This window comes from Silene latifolia, unplaced genomic scaffold (genome assembly GCF_048544455.1).
Source record: "Silene latifolia isolate original U9 population unplaced genomic scaffold, ASM4854445v1 scaffold_427, whole genome shotgun sequence".
Classification (NCBI taxonomy): Eukaryota; Viridiplantae; Streptophyta; class Magnoliopsida; order Caryophyllales; family Caryophyllaceae; genus Silene; species Silene latifolia.
In genome coordinates, this window is record NW_027413348.1 from 7,754 (window position 1) to 28,622 (window position 20,869).

Here is a 20,869-nt window from a genome sequence, read left to right on the forward strand (position 1 = left end):
TTGACACAACTATAAATAATGGTATTTAAAATTTTACATATAAATAAAATAGATTGAATTTTCTCAAATATAATTTTTTGAGGTTTACCTTTAAAGTATTTTAAAATACAACAATTAAAATATTTAATTAAAATGTATTCGCTATCATTGTGTATATAGTTACTCGTTATCACATTTTACTAAAAATGTTTTAGTCTAGTGGTTAAGAAAGAGGTATTATGGGCAATAAGTTTCAAGATCGAATCCCCCTCACCTATTGTAATGCGATTTAGTGTGTTTTTGGTTAGACAATTTTTTTATTTTATTTTTAAATAGATGATATCATATTTTTTTTTTTGAAGAAAAATGCCTAGCGGCATTACTCAATTAATAATCGATCAAAAGCAACAGCAGTGTTCACAGAAGGTGGAAGACCATCCTCCAATACAACCTTTCCTACGGCACGTGGTATACAATGAGCTAGACCATGTGCAACACAGTTATTGACTCGACTAACATAAGACCAAATGACAGACTCGAACTGCAAACTAAACTTAACAATATCATCAAGAAGTTGGTGAAACATGCTTCGACCCAGCTGTTTGTCGCGAATAGCTTCTATAACCGGCAAGCAATCGCTCTCCATTTCCACTTTCCGGATTCCTCGTGCAGCTGCTTCTTCAAGGCCATCCATAATAGCGGTCGCTTCTGCAAAATGAACTTCCCAACACTGGTCCCTTCCAATTGATACACCCCACATCACATCACAATTGTTATCTCGACATACAATCCCCGTACCGACCCCTTCACCCTCTTTCACTCCCGCATCCACATTGATTTTAACAAATCCCTCGCGCGTCGGTTTCTAACCCGTATTCTCCTCCCTCCGAGCTCCCTCCTTCTCGCGTCTCCCCCCACCAGTCCACGCCCCCCACTCTCAGCACCCTCATGCATGACATCCGTCACTCTTCGAACCACATCCACCGGGGCCACAGTTGCATTATCGAAAACAACCTTATTGCGATGTTCCCAAATTGCCCAACACCGTACCATTAGCTTTGCACCTTCTTCTATACACATATTCTTCCAACACCCCTCCACCAATTCCTTCACATCCCCTCCCCTACCGTCCGTCATTTCTCCCAACCGCAAGCCATCCCAGACCCATTTTGCCACCCCACAATCCCGAAATAAATGAAGACTCGACTCAAGATTAGAATGACAAAAAGGACAAAGAGAGTACTCGCCTCCAACCCGGGCAGTAATGTTAGCTCTTGTGGCGAGTGCTTCACTACACAATTGCCAGAAGAAGAGCTTCACACGGGGCCAAACCGAAAGTTTCCAGAGCCGATTCCAGAGCCATCTCCCTCTAGCCCGGTCCGAGTCACCTGCCATGTCTCCCAGCTTACCCACCAACATCTTATATGCACTTCTCACCGTATATAACCCATCCTTCTCAAGTCCCCAATACCAAATATCCAGCGGTTTATTCGGGCTAATTCGAACATCGAGAACACGCTGCACATCGATAGGAAGTAGAAGTTGATTCAATTTAAACCCATCCCACGCAGCCGCATTCGGTATCATCAACTCAGCTACACACATATTCTCCAAGCCTTATGGGCACGGTGAGATTAGCCGCCCCGTATGCGTATTGGACAGCCACGACTGACCCCACACCCTTGTCTCAGTGCCGTCTCCAATCCGTCTCCGTAGGCCGCGAACCATCACTTCTCTCGCTTCCAAGATACCTCTCCAAGTATAGCTTGGATTATAACCAACTCTAGCCGTCATAAAATCATTATCAGGAAAGTATCTCACCTTCATCAGCCGTGACCACAAGCTAGTCGGGTTTGTTAGCAGTCTCCAAGCCTGCTTGCCTAAAAGAGCAAGATTAAATTGTCGGAAATCCCGAAAACCCAACCCACCCTCTCCTTTCGGCCGAGCCATCTTACGCCAAGACACCCAATGAATTCCTCGCTTGCTTTCATCGTGGCCCCACCAGAAGCGTGCTACAATTGCTCTTAGCTCATCACAGAAATTTGCCGGAATTTTAAACACACTCATCACATAGGTAGTTAGTGAATTGGCCACAGCCTTTATAAGAACCTCCTTACCAGCCCTAGACAAAATTTTCTCGCGCCATCCCTGTAATCTTTTGCTAAGCTTGTCTCTAATAATATCAGTAATCACCTTCTTAGACCGTCCCACCACCGTCGGTAGCCCTAGATACCGAGCATGTTCTCTAACTTCCTCTACCCCCAATCTAGCCGACACAGCATCCCGTTGGCCTCGAATTACCCCCCTGCTAAACACCACAGTCGTCTTTTCTAGGCTCACCAGTTGACCAGAAGCCGCTTCATATTTCCTTAAAATATCATTCACAACATCAGCTTCTTGTATCGTTGCTCGGACAAAGAATATACTATCATCAGCGAAGAGAAGGTGCGAGATAGGTGGTGCCTCAGCCGAGATACAGATGCCATGGATAGCTTGATTTTTGACTGCCCTGCGTAACATATTCGATAAAGCCTCAGCACAAAGGAGGAATAAATACGGGGATAACGAATCGCCCTATCGCAATCCTCTGCTCGGTCGAAAATCAGTCGAAGGGGACCCGTTAATTAGTACAGAGAAAGTCACGGTGGAGACGCAGGCCATAACACGCTGGACCCAACCCGTATCAAACCCCATAACCGTCAACACCCGGCGCAGAAAGCCCTACTCCACTCTGTCATAAGCCTTCGCCATATCAAGTTTAAGCGCCATGTATCCATTTGACTGCCTGTTGCTCTTCATAAAATGGAATATCTCAAAGGCAGTTAGAATATTGTCCGTGATCAGTCGGCCAGGAGTGAAAGCGCTCTGGTTTTCCGAAACAATTTCCCCCAGGAACATCTTCAGATGATTTGCCAATACTTTCGACACTAATTTATAGGCCACATTGCACAAACTAATGGGTCGAAAGTCCCTTATTTTATCTGGCGCTTTCTTCTTCGGTATGAGGACAATATTAGTCTTGTTGAGACTTGCCGGGCTCGCATCCCCACACAAAATATTCAACACCGAAGTAATCATCTGCGGCCCTATTTCCTTCCAATAAGATTGAAAGAAGAGACCGTTCATACCGTCAGGACCCGGAGCTTTCAGGGGATGCATCTAATTAAGGGCCTCCACAACCTCCTCCTCGCGATAATCCATGCGCAGCCATTGGTTCATCCGGTCCGTAACTCTCCCATCCAAACCCACTAGTACCTCATCAAAATTTGTTGGCTCGACTGTCTGAAAAAGTCCCTCAAAGTAATTCACAGACACTCTAGCAACCTCTTCGTTCCCTATGCATTCTCGTCCATTATCATCGATGAGAAGAGGAATAAAATTCTTTCTCTTTCTTTCCCCCGCTTTAGAATGGAAAAATTTAGTATTTCGGTCCCCATCTTTCAGCCATAAAGCTCTCGAGCGTTGCCGCCAATATTGTTCTTCTTGCTTGTATAAACCAGCCATTTCGGCAATCAATTTCCTTCGTTTTTGAACCGCATCAGCCGTCCTGTCTCCTTCATTTAGGCGAGATAATTGTATGCGTTTCATTTCCAGAGTCCGATTAATTTTACCAATGCTAATCTTCTTCCAGGCTTGGAGTTCCTTAGCACATGCCTCGATTGTAGTAACCAAATTTCCTCGCCCCTTCTCCACCCCACGACACACGGCCTCCTCACATCCCTCCTCACCCACCCAAATTTACTCAAATCGGAACCTGCTTCTCGTTATCCCTCCAATCTCACGACGATCAAAAATCAGCTTCAGCGGAGCGTGATCCGACCATTCTCTGTCAAGATGATAGTTTTTTGCATATGGGAAGAGTTCGAGCCACGCATCAGAGCACATAGCGCGGTCAATCATACTTTGCCAATTATTTTCTCCAGCTTGACCATTATCGTAAGTAAACGCATAACCTTCCCATGCCACGTCCCTTAGCCCACAAAAATCAACAGTTGCTTGAAAATTATTCATCTGCCATTGTGCCCGACTTCCGCCTTTCATCTCTGTGGAGAACAAAATTTCATTAAAATCTCCTATACAAAGCCACGGCAGCGAAGATTGACCGTATAGAAGCCGAAGTAAGTCCCATGAAAGGTGTTTGTCCGTCACAACTGGCCATCCATAAAAACCCGTCATACGCCACTCTTTCTCCCCCTGTCGAACACGGAAATCCATATGGTGCATAGATGCCGACACAAAAGAACAGTCGATATATTTTTTCCACATAAAAGCAAGACCTCCCGACCTCCCAGCACTATCCACATCAATCCCGTAATACCCATCAAGTTTTTCCCTCACCCTCCTCATTTCACGACCACAAAGTTTCGTCTCGCTAAGAAAAATCATGGCCGGGGCTTCCCTACGAACCAAAGTACGTAGGGCATTAATCGTGTCGGGGTTGCCCAAGCCCCGACAGTTGAGGCTTAGAAGATTCATTGGGCCTGGCGGGGTTGAGTTCCCTCAACCTCCGCCTCAGGTATTAAGACGCACCCGTCAATCGTAACCTTCAATCGCTTTTCCCCAATTGAGTCACCCTCCTCCACCCTGTCACACTTCCCACCACAGACCACACCAGTCACACTACCACTGCTCACCCCACCACCAACCTGTGCTTGCTTCTTCCATTCACGCTTCTTACCCCCATTCCCCCCTTTACTGCCTCCCCCACATTCCAAGCTCCCCTGCCCAGACAACTCCCTTCTAGCAAACACATTATCCACGTTCATCAGCATAGTACCATCTCCCATCTCCCCCTGTATCCCATTCAACACACCCTCCTCCTCACCAGTCACTATCCCCTGCCCCTCCTCCATACCTTCCACCCTCTCCCCATCCTTTCCTGTCGTCAGCTCCTCAGAATTAATGGCCTCCACTGCTTGCTCTATCACCTCACTACCCCCAGCCTGCTCATTTGGTTTCGAATTAGCATTGCTCTTTTTTATTTTCAAAGTCAAGGCAATAGATTGAAGCCGTTCAATCATCAGGGATATATCGTTCTCAGCCTCCCGCTTCTTTTCGTCCTCAAAAACAGAGCTCAAATTTCTCCGAGCTTTTCCAGTACCTTCGTTAGAGGTCTTCGTAATCTTCCAGGGAGAGGCACAGAGCCACTCTCCGAAAGGTAGCTCATCCTCCTCATAAGGGCCGTGTTCGCAGTCTTTCTCCCCATGCCCCATCACCCCACATCCATAACAAAATATGGGTAGTCTTTCATATTTGACATCAAAATGAACCACTTTATTATCCTTCATAGTAATAGGTATAGTAGCTTGCAAAGGCTTTCGAATATCACGAATAATACGAACTCTTATAGCCCTATTCAGTTCACAATTCGAGCCACTATCAGCCTCCAAAAACGTGCCAAGGCTTGCACCAATTCGTCGTATATTAGCTTCACTAGATCTCCCCGAGATAGGGAGGTCATAAACTCTCGACCAAATAGGAAAATGATAGAGAGGTACGTCAGTTGATGCGTGTCATTTATATGATGTTTTACACCTCATTTTACACGCATTTCAGAGCTCAATTATGTAGTTTATGCTACTATTTGCCCCATTTCGTCTACTTTCGTATTTTCATGTAATATTGCAGATTATTGCGGAAATGAGTAGATATCGAGCCGAATCCGTCCCCGAGTATCTAACATTGCATTTGACATGGAGTGGAGACTCGAGAAAGGAACTTGGTGCGCATATCGAGGCCCGAAAGATGAATTCATGAGACTTTTGGAGCCAAGTACCAGCTACTCTAGTCGATCGACTGGTCTTCATGGTCGATCGACCAGAGCACGACAAGTAGAAGCTACTGTTCAGCGTATTCCAGTCGATCGACTGCCTTGCATGGTCGATCGACTAAACCGTGGTTCTGACGTGAATTAATAGAACGAGAATTAGGAAGCCCATTGTGTTTTAGGTTTGAGAATAAAGTTACGTGATATTTCTATATAACGTAACTGGCTCATTCAGATACATTCATTCAGTTTTTTAGGGATTCATCAAGTCTTTCATCACAAAAACTATTAGGGTTCATTCATTAGCTTAGGATATTTTCGGTCAATAAAAGTTTACTTCCCGCTTCCGATTTTGATCTTTCCTGTTTTATATACGGTATTTCTCTCTTCTTATATTCAGTTTAATTGCTTTAATTCGCTCATAGTTTAGAATTGCTAGGTTAGATCTCCCGAAGCCAAATTATCATTTTATGTTAATCATTTGTTCAGTTAATTTAAGTATGAATTCGTTAGCTTTATTTGATAATCTTATTGCTGTTTTTATCATAAGTATGAGTAGCTAAATACCCTGTGCTAGGATGTAGGGAATCTGTAGAAGTAGGCGGCGTAGAATAGTAGACCTGAAATCGTGCCACGGTCGATCGACTGGCCACGTGAGATCAGCTTCGTTTTAATTAATTTAATTGTTATATTTGACGAATCTAGTGCACGCGACTAGTTGAATGTTTAGAAATTGACCGACCCAATAAAGATTGAAAGATAGGAGAGGAAAATAGACTTTCTAATTAAGACGACTAAGTTAATAGGATCGAGAGATAAGTTAATTTAGACTTTTAAATCACTTTTCAGGACGAAAGTTAGCATTAGTGATATTAGGGACCTGTAGCGAGATCGAAAGATGCTACCTGTTAAGAATGGACCGAGAGGACTTCTTATTTTCCCGTCTCACGTGTTTGTTTTAGACCTACCTAGTATATTGTCACCGAAACTATAGTGAACCGACCATCTTAGCACCCTTTTAATATTTGTTTTCATCCATTTCTTTATTTTATTGCTCATTAGCTATAGAACCTTTCAAAACAAACCCCCACTCATTTGTTACTTTAAGACTAAAATCAGACAACTAATAATTGCGTTCGCCTCTCTGTGGTTCGACCCTGACTGCCACTAGCTATAGTAGTAGTTTGGAAATATAAATTTATCTTTGGTACTCTACAACGGTATCAAATTTTGGCGCCGTTGCCGGGGAGGCAATTGTTTAAATTATTAGTTGTTTTTATTTTAGTCTTTTCTCAGTTTAAGGGACATCTGTTCCTTAAACAATTCTTATATTCTTCTTGTAGTTTCATCTTATGCGCAGGTCTCAACAAGGCGAATTACTTCCCCTTGATCTCGAGCTTGAGAGGACTTTGCGCGTGAAGAGGAGATTATTTCAAGAACAACAGTCAGAGGAAGAGCCTGGTTCTCATTCTAGTTTTTACGAGAACGAGCTATTTGAGGAGGATCCACCTTCGTCACCTATTTCTACTTCCTCAGCTGAGACCGTCACATCTCCAGACTTGTCTGAAGAAGCGAGTATAGCCAGTCACTCTGAGCTGACAGCTGAGAATCTCTATAAGGGATTCGCATTACCAGGGACGGATAGAAAATTCGAGCCGAAACCGTCTTATATTAACTTGGTTGAGAGAAACCAATTTGGGGGAGCTGCGAATGAAGATGCAGCCAAACATATGGAGACATTCATTGATTACTGTTGTTCCATACTCCCACCAACCGGTGTGACCCAAGACCAGGTGAAGGAGACTATGTTCATATTCTCTCTTCGTGATGCTGCAAGGGAGTGGTACCGAGACCTGGATCGAGCTGCTAATGGGATCACTGACTGGAATTCTTTGGCCCTAACATTCTACAAGAAATATTTCTCTGCCTCGAAGACCAATGCCATTAGAGCTCAGATCACGAGCTTTAAACAGGGTCCTGATGAGAATTTTCATGAGGCGTGGGTCCGTTTCAAGAAGCTGGTGCGAACTATTCCGCACCATGGGTTCGAGAAATGGAGCTTATGCAATAAATTTTATAATGGGCTTTATGACGATCATAGGGCTATCCTGGATGCGGCAGCAAATGGCAGATTCCAGGAGAATGTTGGAGAAACTAAGGGGTGGAAAATTATTGATGATTTGGCCACCCATAAAGCTAAGTATGGAAATTCCACGGGAAATCAAAGGAGAGCTGCTGAATCCCCTTCTGTAGCTGCATTAGAGGCTCTTACGGCGAGATTTGATAAGTATGAGTTGGGAGGAACTTCAAAAGGAGGGATTTATCAAGTGAATGCTGTGTCAGAAGGTCCTTTCGTCTGCAAGAGTGTGGAGCTGAGGGACATGTTTCGGATTTTTATCCTAATCCCTATGAGTCTTGTGCTGCTTTTCAACATTATAGGCAGACAAACACTTATTTTGAGCCGAATGTCCATCCAAACTTGAGGTGGAGTAGCCAAAATGTCCAAAATCCGACTCCACCCCCACAGCAGCAGCAGCAGAATTATGTGCCCCCTCATAAGCAGCAATAGCCGTACCAAAAGCCTCCGTATGTCCCACAGCAGCAGCAGCAGTCCCATGGCTCCGATTTTGCCGAGTTGAAAAATTTGTTGCTGAAGGAGTCTCAAGCTAGAGAGGTCGGGATGAAGATGTTAGAGAGCCAAATTGCCCAACTGGCGAGCAAAAGTGCAACTCGAGCTCCGGGGCAATTACCGTCGCAGCCGGACCAAAAAGAGACCCTTAATGCGATTACTTTGAGAAGTGAGTCTACCCTTGATGGGCCCGCTATGGTCGAGGAAGCTACTGAAAAAGATGAGGCGGAACCAAGCAAGAAGAAGGCAGTGACGAACAGTGGCAAGAAAAAGACGTCGACCAGGTATATCAGTCGATCGACTGATACACCTAGTCGATCGACTGAAACGCGAAACAAAACAGCTTCTGGTCCTGAAGAAGTTAGTCGATCGACTGACCAATCTGGTCGATCGACTGACAGCGCTGCTGATCATGAACCTTTTCGTCCTCCAATGCCAGATAACTTGAGGGACCACTTGTTTCGGGGTACGACGACTCCGAAAATATTGAGGCAAGACCCAAATGCTGATGGGTCACTCCCGGTTCCAAAGTATGACCCGATGACGATTAATGGTTCATTTTTGAGACGGTCTGAAGAGGGTTCGAGCTTCAACAAGGAGAAGGTAGTGGATTTTCAGCCTAAATCCACTGACGCCGGTGTGAAAGACCTAGAGGAGAGGGCTAAGTTACTTCTTACAGCCCCTTATCCGGAGAGATTGGTGCCGACGAAGGAACAGGTATCGCTTAACAAATTTGAAAATGTTATTCGTAGCTTGAATGTACAAGTTCCTTTTCTTGAATTAGTTAATCAAGTGCCTGCTTACATGAAATTTATGAAGCAACTTTTGTCTAAAAATAAGTCACTTGAAACTGTGCAATCTGTCGCACTAACTGAGGAGTCATGTTCTTATTTGACCCATACTGCACCTCACAAGCTAGAAGACCCAGGTAGCTTTTCAGTCCCATGTAGTATTGGCACCTTTTCTATTAAGAAGGCCTTGTGTGACCTAGGAGCCAGTATTAGTGTAATGCCTTTGAGTCTTGCTAGGAAGTTGAAATTAACTAGGTTTGCAGTCACTAACATGACAGTACAGATGGCTGATCGATCTGCAGTCCAGCCTATAGGAGTCTTAGAGGACATTCCCGTACAAATAGGAAAGTTCTTCTTCCCTGTTGACTTCGTTGTGTTAGATATGCCCGAGGATGCTCACATTCCTATCATTTTGGGTAGACCATTTCTGCACACTGCTGGTGCAGTTATATATGTTGGCTCAGGGACGTTGACTTTCAAAGTAGGGAAACATTCCATTGGCTTTGCCCAGACAGCTAATAAGAAAGACCCTATGTGGCCAGTCACTTGTAATACGATTTCTGAAAAGAAATCATATTTTGTGCTTTCTGACATGCCTGCCTCTATGCCTATTCCTGTTGTAACACCTCCGCCCCAGATAGGGAGCAAATTGGAGGAAGATTCTTCTGTTTTGGATGTTGCAGGAGCTGGTTTGGGGAAGGAAGAGCCGCATGTTGCTCCAGCTGTGAAGGAGCCCATCGTTCAAAGAGGCGGCTTAGGATGTCTTAGCTATGTCACTGATGAGGAGCCTGATGAGGAGCCAGTCAAAGTGACGGAGTCCGACTTGGATTTTGATGAGCCAGATGAAGTCATTGATTGGGGAGATGTTGAAGCTGTTGATCCGTTGAGTTCTGCGGATGTTGAAGTTGATAGGAGTGCAGCTGAGGAGATGAGCACTGTAGAGGCTACCTCTTGTAGCCAGAAGCCGAGAAAGTGGGCCATTCCGTGGTCGTTCTTGATCAACTATTAGTTGATCAAATGCTTTATAAAACATTTTATTGCTTTCGTTAAACTCTTTGTATTGCTTTTGTGTGCACGAGACTTCGCATTTTAATAATTTTGCTTAGGATTTTAAATATTTTAGACTGTTACTTTGGGTTTTGCGCAATTTTGGGCGCGCTATTATGTGTATTTGCAGGTTTATAGACCATATTGGCTCAATTTATTGAGCTAATTCGAAGAAAATCAGAACTTACAGCAGGTTTTTCAGTCGATCGACTGCCTCCCATGGTCGATCGACTGAGCTACGAATTCCAGAAGCTTCTGTTCCTGTTCACCCTGGTCAATCGACTGGGTGATGTGGTCGATCGACCATGTTCGCTGATGTACCTGTTTTCGATCATTCCCCTGCTGTGTTTGGTCGATTTGCGGAGTTGAGGGAGTCTTTTCTCCACTTTATTCTCCGACTCATTTCTGTTTTCTTCCGTTTCTTTATTTTACACATAATGTTGCGTTTAATAAATTGTTTTCTCGGATAATGCGCGGTATTTTCTGTCTTTTTAGGTACCTATGGTAGCACTGCTAGCTACTGAAACCTCCTAGCTCACGCTGGTTTGGGGAGGTTTCCTTTTGCTGCGCTTAAAGTCTTGTGAGTTTCCGAGTCCTTACTTCGTGTAACACCCCCATACTCCAAGTGCCTTATCAGGACCACTCAGGTATGAAGACATTACCATCTCGGTTACCCGAGGCAATGATAATCAAACAACAATGAAGAAACAACGTTTATTATAAATAATTAGCGAATAGTTACAATCCTCAAAACCAAACCAAAAGTACGATACATGATCTCAAATCGATGTTCTAATCGAAATGTAAATAACTAATAAGCTACGGCGGAAGACTCTTATCATCATGTCGTGGCATCCAGCCTATCCCAAGACTCATCTCTATACCGCTCAATATCTCGCTCACCATCCCCGAATGGATCACCGTAGGTTTACAAAACAACACCGGGGTCAGTACTAATCACACAATCAATATAAACAACAACGATAAGATAAAAGATGACTTAATCGTCACACACACACACAACCAACCAATTCCCATCATCTCAATATCGACCGCCCTTTGGACCAGCCCCCGATGGGGGACCGCAGCCTACCCACCAAATCCCCGCTCCACATAGTGAGCGATAACCCTGTCCATTAATGTGCACATCCCTTCTGTGGCGGGTTCCACAGAAGGCGAAACTAGGGCGTGAAGCCACTCCCGCAAGTGACCCCACTCAGCCGAGGCCACGCCTCGCGAACCATCAACAACGATCACAACCACAATCACAATACAATTATTATATCAAACAACCAAATACAATACATCAACCAATATCCCATTATGGGACTAATGCTGAGTAGGAAATCCTACCGGTATACACACAATCGACGGTCTCTCTTCTTTGAGTCAAAAAGCCTCTTCTATGAACCCTCCTCCTATCATACAACACATAGAGGCTACCAAATCACATACTACACATAAAACCCCCAATCTCTAAATTAGGGTTTAACCAAAACAAAGGAAAGACAATAAAAAGGGTACATAGATCTTACCCTCGACGCAAGGAACTCAACGGTATAATCAACGCAAGAACTCGACCGTTCGAACTCCGGAATTGCTAAGAATGCGATTAAGAAGATGAACTTGTTTTCTTTCTCTCTTAAACAGTAATTTAGGTTTTGTAAAAGTGATTTAGAATAATGACGACGAAGCTTAAATACCTTAATCGCATAATTAACAAAACCCGAGAAAACTCCCCGTAAAACCGGCTACTCGATCGAGTACCCAAGGTACTCGATCGAGTACCCCCTTACTCGATCGAGTGCCCCAGCTACTCGATCGAGTATCCAACAGGTCAGAAAATTTTCTAAAACGCAACTTACCCTTACTCGACAGAGTAAGGCCTACTAGATAGAATACCCCAAGACTTATAAATACGGAGTATTACAGTCTTCCCTCCTTAAAAGGAACTTCGTCCCCGAAGTTCAAACCACTACTAAACAAAGGTACTCCCACAACATTCCCGACTCAACCATCAAACAAAATTCAACAAAAAACATGATACTAACCCAACTCATCCCGACAAACATACCGACACAACATATAAAAGGGGTATAAAACTCTTAAAAACTTTTCGAGATCATCTCCTACCCCCCTAAAAGAAACAAGGTTACGTCCCCGTAACCATACATACCTGATCAAAAAGGAAAGGGTAACGCTCTTTCATAGCTTCCTCTGGCTCCCATGTAGCTTCCTCGGTCTCGTGGTTAGACCAAAGGATCTTAAGCAAAATTGTCTCACCACTCCTAGTCTTTCTAACCTTTCGGTCTAGAATCTGCTTAGGCACCTCAAGATATGATAAGGACTCATCTAGCTCTAAGCTCTCTGCCTCTAACACATGTGACGGGTCACTCACATACTTCCGCAGCTGCGATACGTGAAACACATTATGTACTCTCTCTAACGCAGCAGGTAAAGCCAGACGATAAACAACCTCTCCAACTCGCTCTAAGATCTCATAAGGACCGATGAACTTCTGACTCAGCTTGCCTTTCTTCCCAAATCTCATAACCCCACGCATAGGAGACACTTTCAGAAGAACCTTATCCCCAACCTGAAACTCTATATCCCGGCGATGTAGATCTGCATAACTCTTTTGTCGATCCTGAGCTGCTCTCATCCGTTCCCCGATCATCTTAATCTGTTCCACCATCTCATGCACCATCTCTGGTCCTAAAACCACTTTGCCTCAAAGACTATCGTCCCAACAGATTGGACTCCTACATCTCCTCCCATACAAAGCCTCAAACGGTGCCATACCAATACCGGTGTGATATTTGTTATTGTAAGAAAATTCTATCAAGTCCAACCTCTCGCTCCCGCCTACCACCAAAATCCATCACACAAGCTCGCAACATATCCTCAAGAGTCTTGATTGTTCTCTCGTCCGCCCGTCTGTCGCAGGATGAAATGCTGTACTCATCTTCAAAGTTGTTCCCAACGATTCCTGCAACTCCTTCCAAAACCTCGATATAAACCTCGCATCTCTGTCAGACACTATGTCCTTAGGGACTCCATGTAACTTAAGCACGTTCTTTCGATAGGCCATAGCCAATTGTGCCTTAGTCCATGTATCTTTCATTGGAACAAAGTGAGTGACTTGGTCGACGATCCACTATCACCCAAATCATGTTGTTACCTTGTCGACTCTTAGGCAGACCCACAATGAAATCCATGGAAATGGATTCCCACTTCCACTCAGGTACCTCTAAAGACTGAATCTTACCTTGAGATCGTCGTTGTTCCCCTTTAACTCTCTGGCATGTCAAACAACGGGATACAAACTCAGCTGTCTCTTTCTTCATCCCAGGCCACCAAAACGTTTTCTTCAAATCCTTGTATAGCTTGTCTCCACCTGGATGAACTGAATATGGTGTGCAATGCGCCTCTGTCATGATAGTCTTTTTCAACTCCTCATCATTAGGAACACACCACCTACCGTCAAACCTCAAACTACCATCTGTATGAATAGAAAACCGGGACACTGTCCCTTTCTCTACTCCAGCTCTCCACTCCACTATCTTAGGATCCAAAGCCTGCTTACCTCGAATATCATCATAAAACTCAAGATGTCTTTGTCATATCACCCATGGCATCTCCTTTCTGCATCATATGTATCCCAAAACTCGATACCTCATCCCTCAGCCTCATCAAGGATAGCGTTGTACACAGAGAATGTACACTCTTCCTACTCAAAGCATCAGCAACAACATTGGCCTTCCCTTCATGGTAGATGATTTCCATGTCATAATCGCCAATCAGCTCCATCCACCTCCTCTGTCTCATGTTCAACTCCTTCTGCGTGAAGATGTACTTGAGACTCTTGTGATCAGAAAATACCTTAAAGATTGCTCCATAAAGGTAATGTCTCCAAATCTTGAGAGCAAACACCACTGCACCCAACTCCAGATCATGAGTAGGGTAGTTCTCCTCATAAGGCTTCAATTGCCTAGAAGCATAGGCAATCACTTTACCATTCTGCATCAACACACATCCCAGCCCATTCTTTGAGGCATCCGTATAAACCTCAAAGTTCTCGGTCCCTTCAGTAATGCTAAGACAGAGCCGTGGTCAAACGCTCCTTTAATGTTTGGAACGCCGTCTCACAACTCTCATCCCAACGAAACCTGTTCTCTTTCCTCATCAACGCTGTCATAGGTCTAGCTATCTTGGAGAAATCCTTCACGAACCGTCTGTAGTATCCAGCTAAACCCAAGAAACTCCTAACCTCGGCAACATTCTTCGGTGCTTCCCACTTTATCACTGCCTCAATCTTCGCCGGATCCACATCTACCCCATCTTTAGAGATCACATGCCCCAGAAAAGCAACTTTCTCTAACCAGAACTCACACTTGGACAGCTTAGCATACAACTCATGATCCCTCAAAGTCTGCAACAGGATCCTCAAATGGTCCTCATGCTCCTCCTTAGTCTTAGAGTAGACTAAGATATCATCGATAAACACCACTACAAACTGGTCCAAGAACTGTCTGAAGATTCTATTCATCAAATCCATAAACACTGCCGGCGCATTAGACAACCTAAACGGCATCACCACATACTCATAATGGCCATACCTCGACGTGAAAGCTATCTTTGGTATGTCCACCTCTCTAATCTTCACCTGATGGTACCCCGACCTCAAATCAATCTTAGAAAAGACTGTTGCACCACTCAACTGATCAAACAGGTCATCTATCCTTGGCAAAGGATACTTGTTCTTTATCGTCACTCGGTTCAGCTCCCTGTAATCTATGCATAACCTCAAACTCCCATCTTTCTTCTTCACGAAAAGAACTGGTGCTCCCCACGGCGATACACTTGGTCTAATGTATCCCTTCTCTATCAAATCATCCAACTGCTTCCTAAGCTCCTCCATCTCCTTAGGAAAAACATCTGCAAACTCTCCCACCACTGGTATCTCATCCACTGTCGGACTCTCTACTCGGTCATCTCTCACATGGCACAGGATCAAAGGGCACCCCTTCCTCAGATAAGACTTCAAGGTAACAGCTGCAATCAACTTAACTTTGGGTTTGACTAGAAACCCACGATAAGACACACTAACACCCTTAGGACCTCTTAAAGACACTTTCTTTTGATGACAGTCTATCTTAGCTTTATACTTTCCTAACCAATCCATCCCGACTATCATCTCAAAACCGTTAAAAGGAAACTCCAGCAAGTCTACAGGGAAATCAACTTGCCCAACTATCATAGATACATCTCTAAACAATCTCCCACAAGATACAGACTCACCCGAAGGTATGAAAACTTGCTCACTAACAGACTCATATACTCTCAAACCCAACTGTTTAACATGACTCGAAGACACAAACGATTGAGAAGCCCCCGAATCAAACAAAACAAAGGTAGGAATACCATTAACAAGGAATGTGCCGGTGATAACGTGCACATCTTCCTCAGCTGCTTTCTTCTCCATCATGAATAACTTGCCACTGGTCTTCTGCCCACCTCCCTGGACAGTACTGGCTGATGTGGTCGGCTTAGCACCCGACCCTTGATTGTTGTTGTTGTTCGTTGGTGGTTTCTGATAAGAATTACCGCCGTTGCGGTTGCCTCCACTCTGGTAACTCTGACTTCCCCGGTTTGGCCATGATCCAGCCGGTCTGTTGCTCGCGAAGCTCTGCGCATGTCTCTGGAACGATCCTGGTGCACTTGTGCACTCATGTCTCTTGTGGCCTACACCACCACAGCTATAGCAGGTCACTCCCCAACTATTACTCACACTTCCACGGCCACGCCCAAAGGAAGCCCCAGCATTGAACCCAGACCCAGAAGAAAATCCCTTAGACTGATTGTGGTTGCCTTTCTTGTGATTCGATTGGCCACCACCCTTGCTCTCAGACTTCCTCTTCTCACCACCTAACCTCTCCTGAGCCATCTCCACCAACCTCTCAGCTCTCCCAGCCCTCTCATAAGCTTCCTTAACATCAGTAAGGACTCCCACGGGTAACTTATCCATAATCTTAGGGGTCAACCCCCTCTCAAACCTCAATGCCAGATTCTCCTCACTCAAACCCATATCCTCAGCATACCTAGACTTCTCATTGAACAGCCTGTAGTACTCAGCCACAGACGTCTCAGCGGTCATCTTAAAACCATCAAACTCTTCTCTCAACTTACTCCTCACATGTTCCGGTACAAACTCCTTCCTCACAGCCCTACGAAACTCCTCCCAAGGTATAGCAGGTAACCTTGGTTTGTATATATCTCCTTAGCACTCACTTTCACTGAATCCCACCACTTGCCAGCTGCCTCCCTCAGATAGAATGCAGCCTGTTCCACCCTCATCTCATCAGGACATTGAACCAAGTCTAATATGTTCTCCATCTCTCTCAGCCAACTATCAAGAAGATTAGGCTCCCCAACTCCCTTGTACTCTTTCGGGTTAAACCTCGCAATGTAGAGGCTGATTTTAGAATGGTCAACCTCCTTCTCCTTATCCTTATTCTTATCCTCATTCACTTTCTTTAGGGTCTCAGTAAGAGCATCCTGGTGCTCTAACATCTTAACGATGTCATCCATGGTCATAAGCTCGGCTCTACGTTTGATACAAAGCGGTCTTCTTGGGCGGCATCTTGAAACTATACATATATAAGAAAGGGTAGATATGAACACACGTACTAAACTTCAAAACACGAAAACACGCCACCAGACCTACTCGATCGAGTTCCCAAACACACTCGATCGAGTAACGGGCTACTCGATCGAGTGCCCCACATACTCGATCGAGTACCAAAACTTATTTTTATATTGACCCCAAACGGACCTTTCGATCTCTTACATACTCGACCGAGTAGCTAGCTAGATCGAGTGACCCCCTACTCGATCGAGTACCCCTAGTTACTCGATCGAGTACCCAAAAACACGATTCTCGGACTCAAACCGTCAAAAACCCACCCGATCGAGTCGGTCCCACTCGATCGAGTCATGCCAATTCATAAAAGCTACCCGCATGTTACGTCATATGCTAACATGCTAAACTTATAAACCACATTATATCATAATAAACATGCTACGCATCTTTTCTACTATCTACGAGATCATTTCATCATGTTATTAAATGCCCCGTTGTAAAACATTCAACATGCTATCATTCCATCAACAGTTTCCACATATTTCATTAACCTTTAACATTCTCAACCTTCAACTTCGAACATCCAACAATTAACACATTTTATCACATTCTTACACAAGTTAACCAAACACACATACGACTCGACAAACACTCCCCCCATGTGACCGGTTCAAAGTTGTAGGGCGACCCCGCGACTTTAGGACGTCTCCCAAGCCTTTGCATTAGCTCCTACAACTTTTACCCGGGTTCATTTTAATTGACTCCCTATGTTCATTAGGTTCATTGGTTACAGGTTTCAGGATCGTCGCTCTGATACCATTTGTAACACCCCCATACTCCAAGTGCCTTACCAGGACCACTCAGGTATGAAGACATTACCATCTCGGTTACCCGAGGCAATGATAATCAAACAACAATGAAGAAACAACGTTTATTATAAATAATTAGCGAATAGTTACAATCCTCAAAACCAAACCAAAAGTACGATACATGATCTCAAATCGATCGTTTCTAATCGAAATGTAAATAACTAATAAGCTACAAGCGGAAGACTCCTATCATCATGTCGTGGCATCCCAGCCTATCCCAAAGACTCATCTCTATACCGCTCAATATCCGCTCACCATCCCCGAATGGATCACCGCAGTTTACAAAACAACACCGGGTCGACTAATCACACAATCAATATAAACAACAACGATAAGATAAAAACGACTTAACCTGTCACACACACACACAACCAACCAATTCCCATCATCTCAATACTGATCGTCCACTTTGGACCTAAAACCCCACCGCCAGCAATGGGGGCACCGCATTGTACCCACCAAATCCCCGCTCCACATAGTGAGCGATAACCCCGTCCATTAATGTGCACATCCCATCGTGGCGGGTTCCACGGAAGACGTCGGGCGTAAAGCCACTCCGCAAGTGACCCCACTCGGCCCGAGGCCACGCCTCGCGAACCATCAACAACGATCACAACCACAATCACAATACAATTATTATATCAAACAACCAAATACAATACATCAACCAATATCCCATTATGGGACTAATGCTGAGTAGGAAATCCCCCGGTATGCACACAATCGACGGTCTCTCTCTCGCCGAGTCAAAAAGCCTCTTCTATGAACCCTCCTCCTATCATACAACACATAGAGGCTACCAAATCACATATTACACATAAAACCCCCAATCTCTAAATTAGGGTTTAACCAAAACAAAGGAAAGACAATAAAAGGGGTACATAGATCTTACCCTCGACGCAAGGAACTCAACGGTATAATCAACGACAAGAACGACCGTCTCGAACTCCCGGAATTGCTAAGAATGCGATTAAGAAGATGAACTTGTTTGCTTTCTCTCTTAAACGGAAATTTAGGTTTTGTAAAAGTGATTTAGAATAATGACGACGAAGCTTAAATACCTTAATCGCATAATTAACAAAACCCGAGAAAACTCCCTCAAAACCGGCTTTACTCGATCGAGTACCCAAGGTACTCGATCGAGTACCCCTTACTCGATCGAGTGCCCCAAACGGTGGTTTTGTGTTGTTTTGACTACTCGATCGAGTACCCAACAGGTCAGAAACTTTTCTAAAACGCAACTTACCCTTACTCGACAGAGTAAGGCCTACTCGATAGAGTACCCCAAGACTTATAAATACGGAGTATTACAATTCGTGTCTTGTTTAGTTAATTTATCGCAAAATTCCCGTTTCCCTTTTATTTCACTATATGATTTTGCACAATGGGGACATTGTGTGATTTGGTTTGGGGAAGGGTTTTGCATTGCATTTGCATTGTTTTTATTACATTTCTATTTCACATTTATCGCATTTCAGTTTGCATTGTTTATTTCATTTCCTATTTATTCATCAAAATTCAAAAAAAAAAAATTGAATTGAAAAATTTCAAAAAATCACGTTTACTTTCGCATTTAGGTCGAGTCGGAACGGTAGTATTTCAATGATGACATTGCATTTTCAGCTATTTTATGCCTAAGCCTTGCTAATTGACATGTTATTAGCAGAATCATATATGCATAGTCTACGAGTTTTCGTTAATTTATTCGCTGAAACTTGAGACTTGACTTAGATTTTTGGCAAACTACATCATTTTCTGAGGTTTAGAGCTTACAACTGGTGACATTCATGATCAGTTTATCTAGGATTGTGAGTAGTTACTCCTTGTAAGACATGTTTCATAAATGTACATAAATATGAACTTAATCTGCTTAATACCTGTATGCATTCGGTTTGTGGTTTGTTGACACATGTGGAAGAGGTCACCCCTTTATTCATTTTGCTCATAAGCTCCACACTGCCAGAAATAGCCTTTTTGTCCCGATAACTACATCCTATACTTAGCCTGCCCTTGTCAAGCTAGTAGTTTATGTTCTTGGGATTGTTATTTTGTTTTTGGTAGCTAATGCTCATTTTAAGATGATGTTGGGAAGATGAAAAAGGAAGGAAATAAAGAAAAAAATTGAATTGAAAAAAAAAAAGAAAAAAAGAAAAAAAAGAGACGCGTGATGTACTGTAGAGGGCGGTCGATCGACTGGCCATCTTAGTCGATCGACTGAAGCCCGAGAAAAGATAAAATAAAATCACATGGTTGGAGTTTTGATTAGTTGGTGATTTTATTCCCATGCTTTATTATCATCATTTGGGGAATTACATTTATATCGGAGATTGTGAGATTTGTGCTTGATAATTAGCACCGTTTCGATTGAAATCTTGAGCAAGAATTTGGATGTTGTTTTAATTTGGTTCCCTTAGTTACTAGTTTGGCTTTTAACTCTGTTTTTATCCAAATTCGTCTTAGCCTCTTCTTACCCATAGCCTCACGTATCCATATTTATCTCGGCATGTGTCATGGTCATTTGTTTGGTTGGAATGCGTATGTACGGTTGTAGAGATCATTTTCATATTAGATTGCAGACATGTTCTTATAGGTCGTAGTTAGGTGAGAGTCACTACAATATTACTTCTTTCTATCTTTTACATATACTCACCCGTATTCATTGAGTGATATGAGCGACCCGTGAGAGTCCATAATGATAAGTCTCTACAGTTGATAGTTCAGCAGTTTTTAATGACTTCATAACTCGTTTGCATGATTCACATTGCTAATTGATTGTTAGTTGTCGCATTAAATTGGTTTAGGCTATTCGGTTTGCATTCCGCTCTGAGATTGAACTCGTTCCATTAGGTCTTAGGATCGAGTCTAGTTCTTGCTTGGGGACAAGCAAGGGTTTGGTTTGGGGAAGTTTGATGCGTGTCATTTATATGATGTTTTACACCTCATTTTACATGCATTTCAAAGCTCAATTATGTAGTTTATGCTACTATTTGCCCCATTTCGTCTACTTTCGTATTTTCATGTAATATTGCAGATTATTGCGGAAATGAGTAGATATCGAGCCGAATCCGTCCCCAAGTATCTAACATTGCATTTGACATGGAGTGGAGACTCGAGAAATGAACTTGGTGCGCATATCGAGGCCCG

At 43.6% G+C, this 20,869-nt stretch overlaps 2 protein-coding genes across 2 annotated transcripts; both read right to left on the reverse strand.

The window, feature by feature from the left end:
- Window positions 1-358: 358 nt before the first annotated feature.
- LOC141639525 (uncharacterized) lies at window positions 359-2,499 on the reverse strand. The gene is made up of 3 exons (XM_074448634.1): window positions 1,705-2,499; window positions 1,368-1,497; window positions 359-687 (listed from the first exon to the last, which is right to left on the reverse strand). Exons 1-3 carry the CDS (start codon window positions 2,497-2,499, stop codon window positions 359-361), a joined length of 1,254 nt encoding a protein of 417 aa, XP_074304735.1.
- Window positions 2,500-3,717: 1,218 nt separating this feature from the next.
- On the reverse strand, window positions 3,718-4,326 carry LOC141639528 (uncharacterized). Its single transcript, XM_074448637.1, has one exon. The coding sequence runs from the start codon at window positions 4,324-4,326 to the stop codon at window positions 3,718-3,720; it is 609 nt and encodes a 202-aa protein (XP_074304738.1).
- Window positions 4,327-20,869: the final 16,543 nt, after the last annotated feature.

Excerpts from the sequence above, each read along its gene's own strand:
- LOC141639525 (XM_074448634.1), bottom strand. The coding sequence starts at position 2,499 with ATGTTACGCAGGGCAGTCAAAAATCAAGCTATCCATGGCATCTGTATC. Across the intron at positions 1,498-1,704 it reads TGGAAGCGAGAGAAGTGATG|CGTGTTCTCGATGTTCGAAT; the intron begins GTTCGCGGCCTA and ends ATCGATGTGCAG. Across the intron at positions 688-1,367 it reads TAAGCTGGGAGACATGGCAG|AAGCGACCGCTATTATGGAT; the intron begins GTGACTCGGACC and ends TTCATTTTGCAG.
- LOC141639528 (XM_074448637.1), bottom strand. The coding sequence starts at position 4,326 with ATGAGGAGGGTGAGGGAAAAACTTGATGGGTATTACGGGATTGATGTG.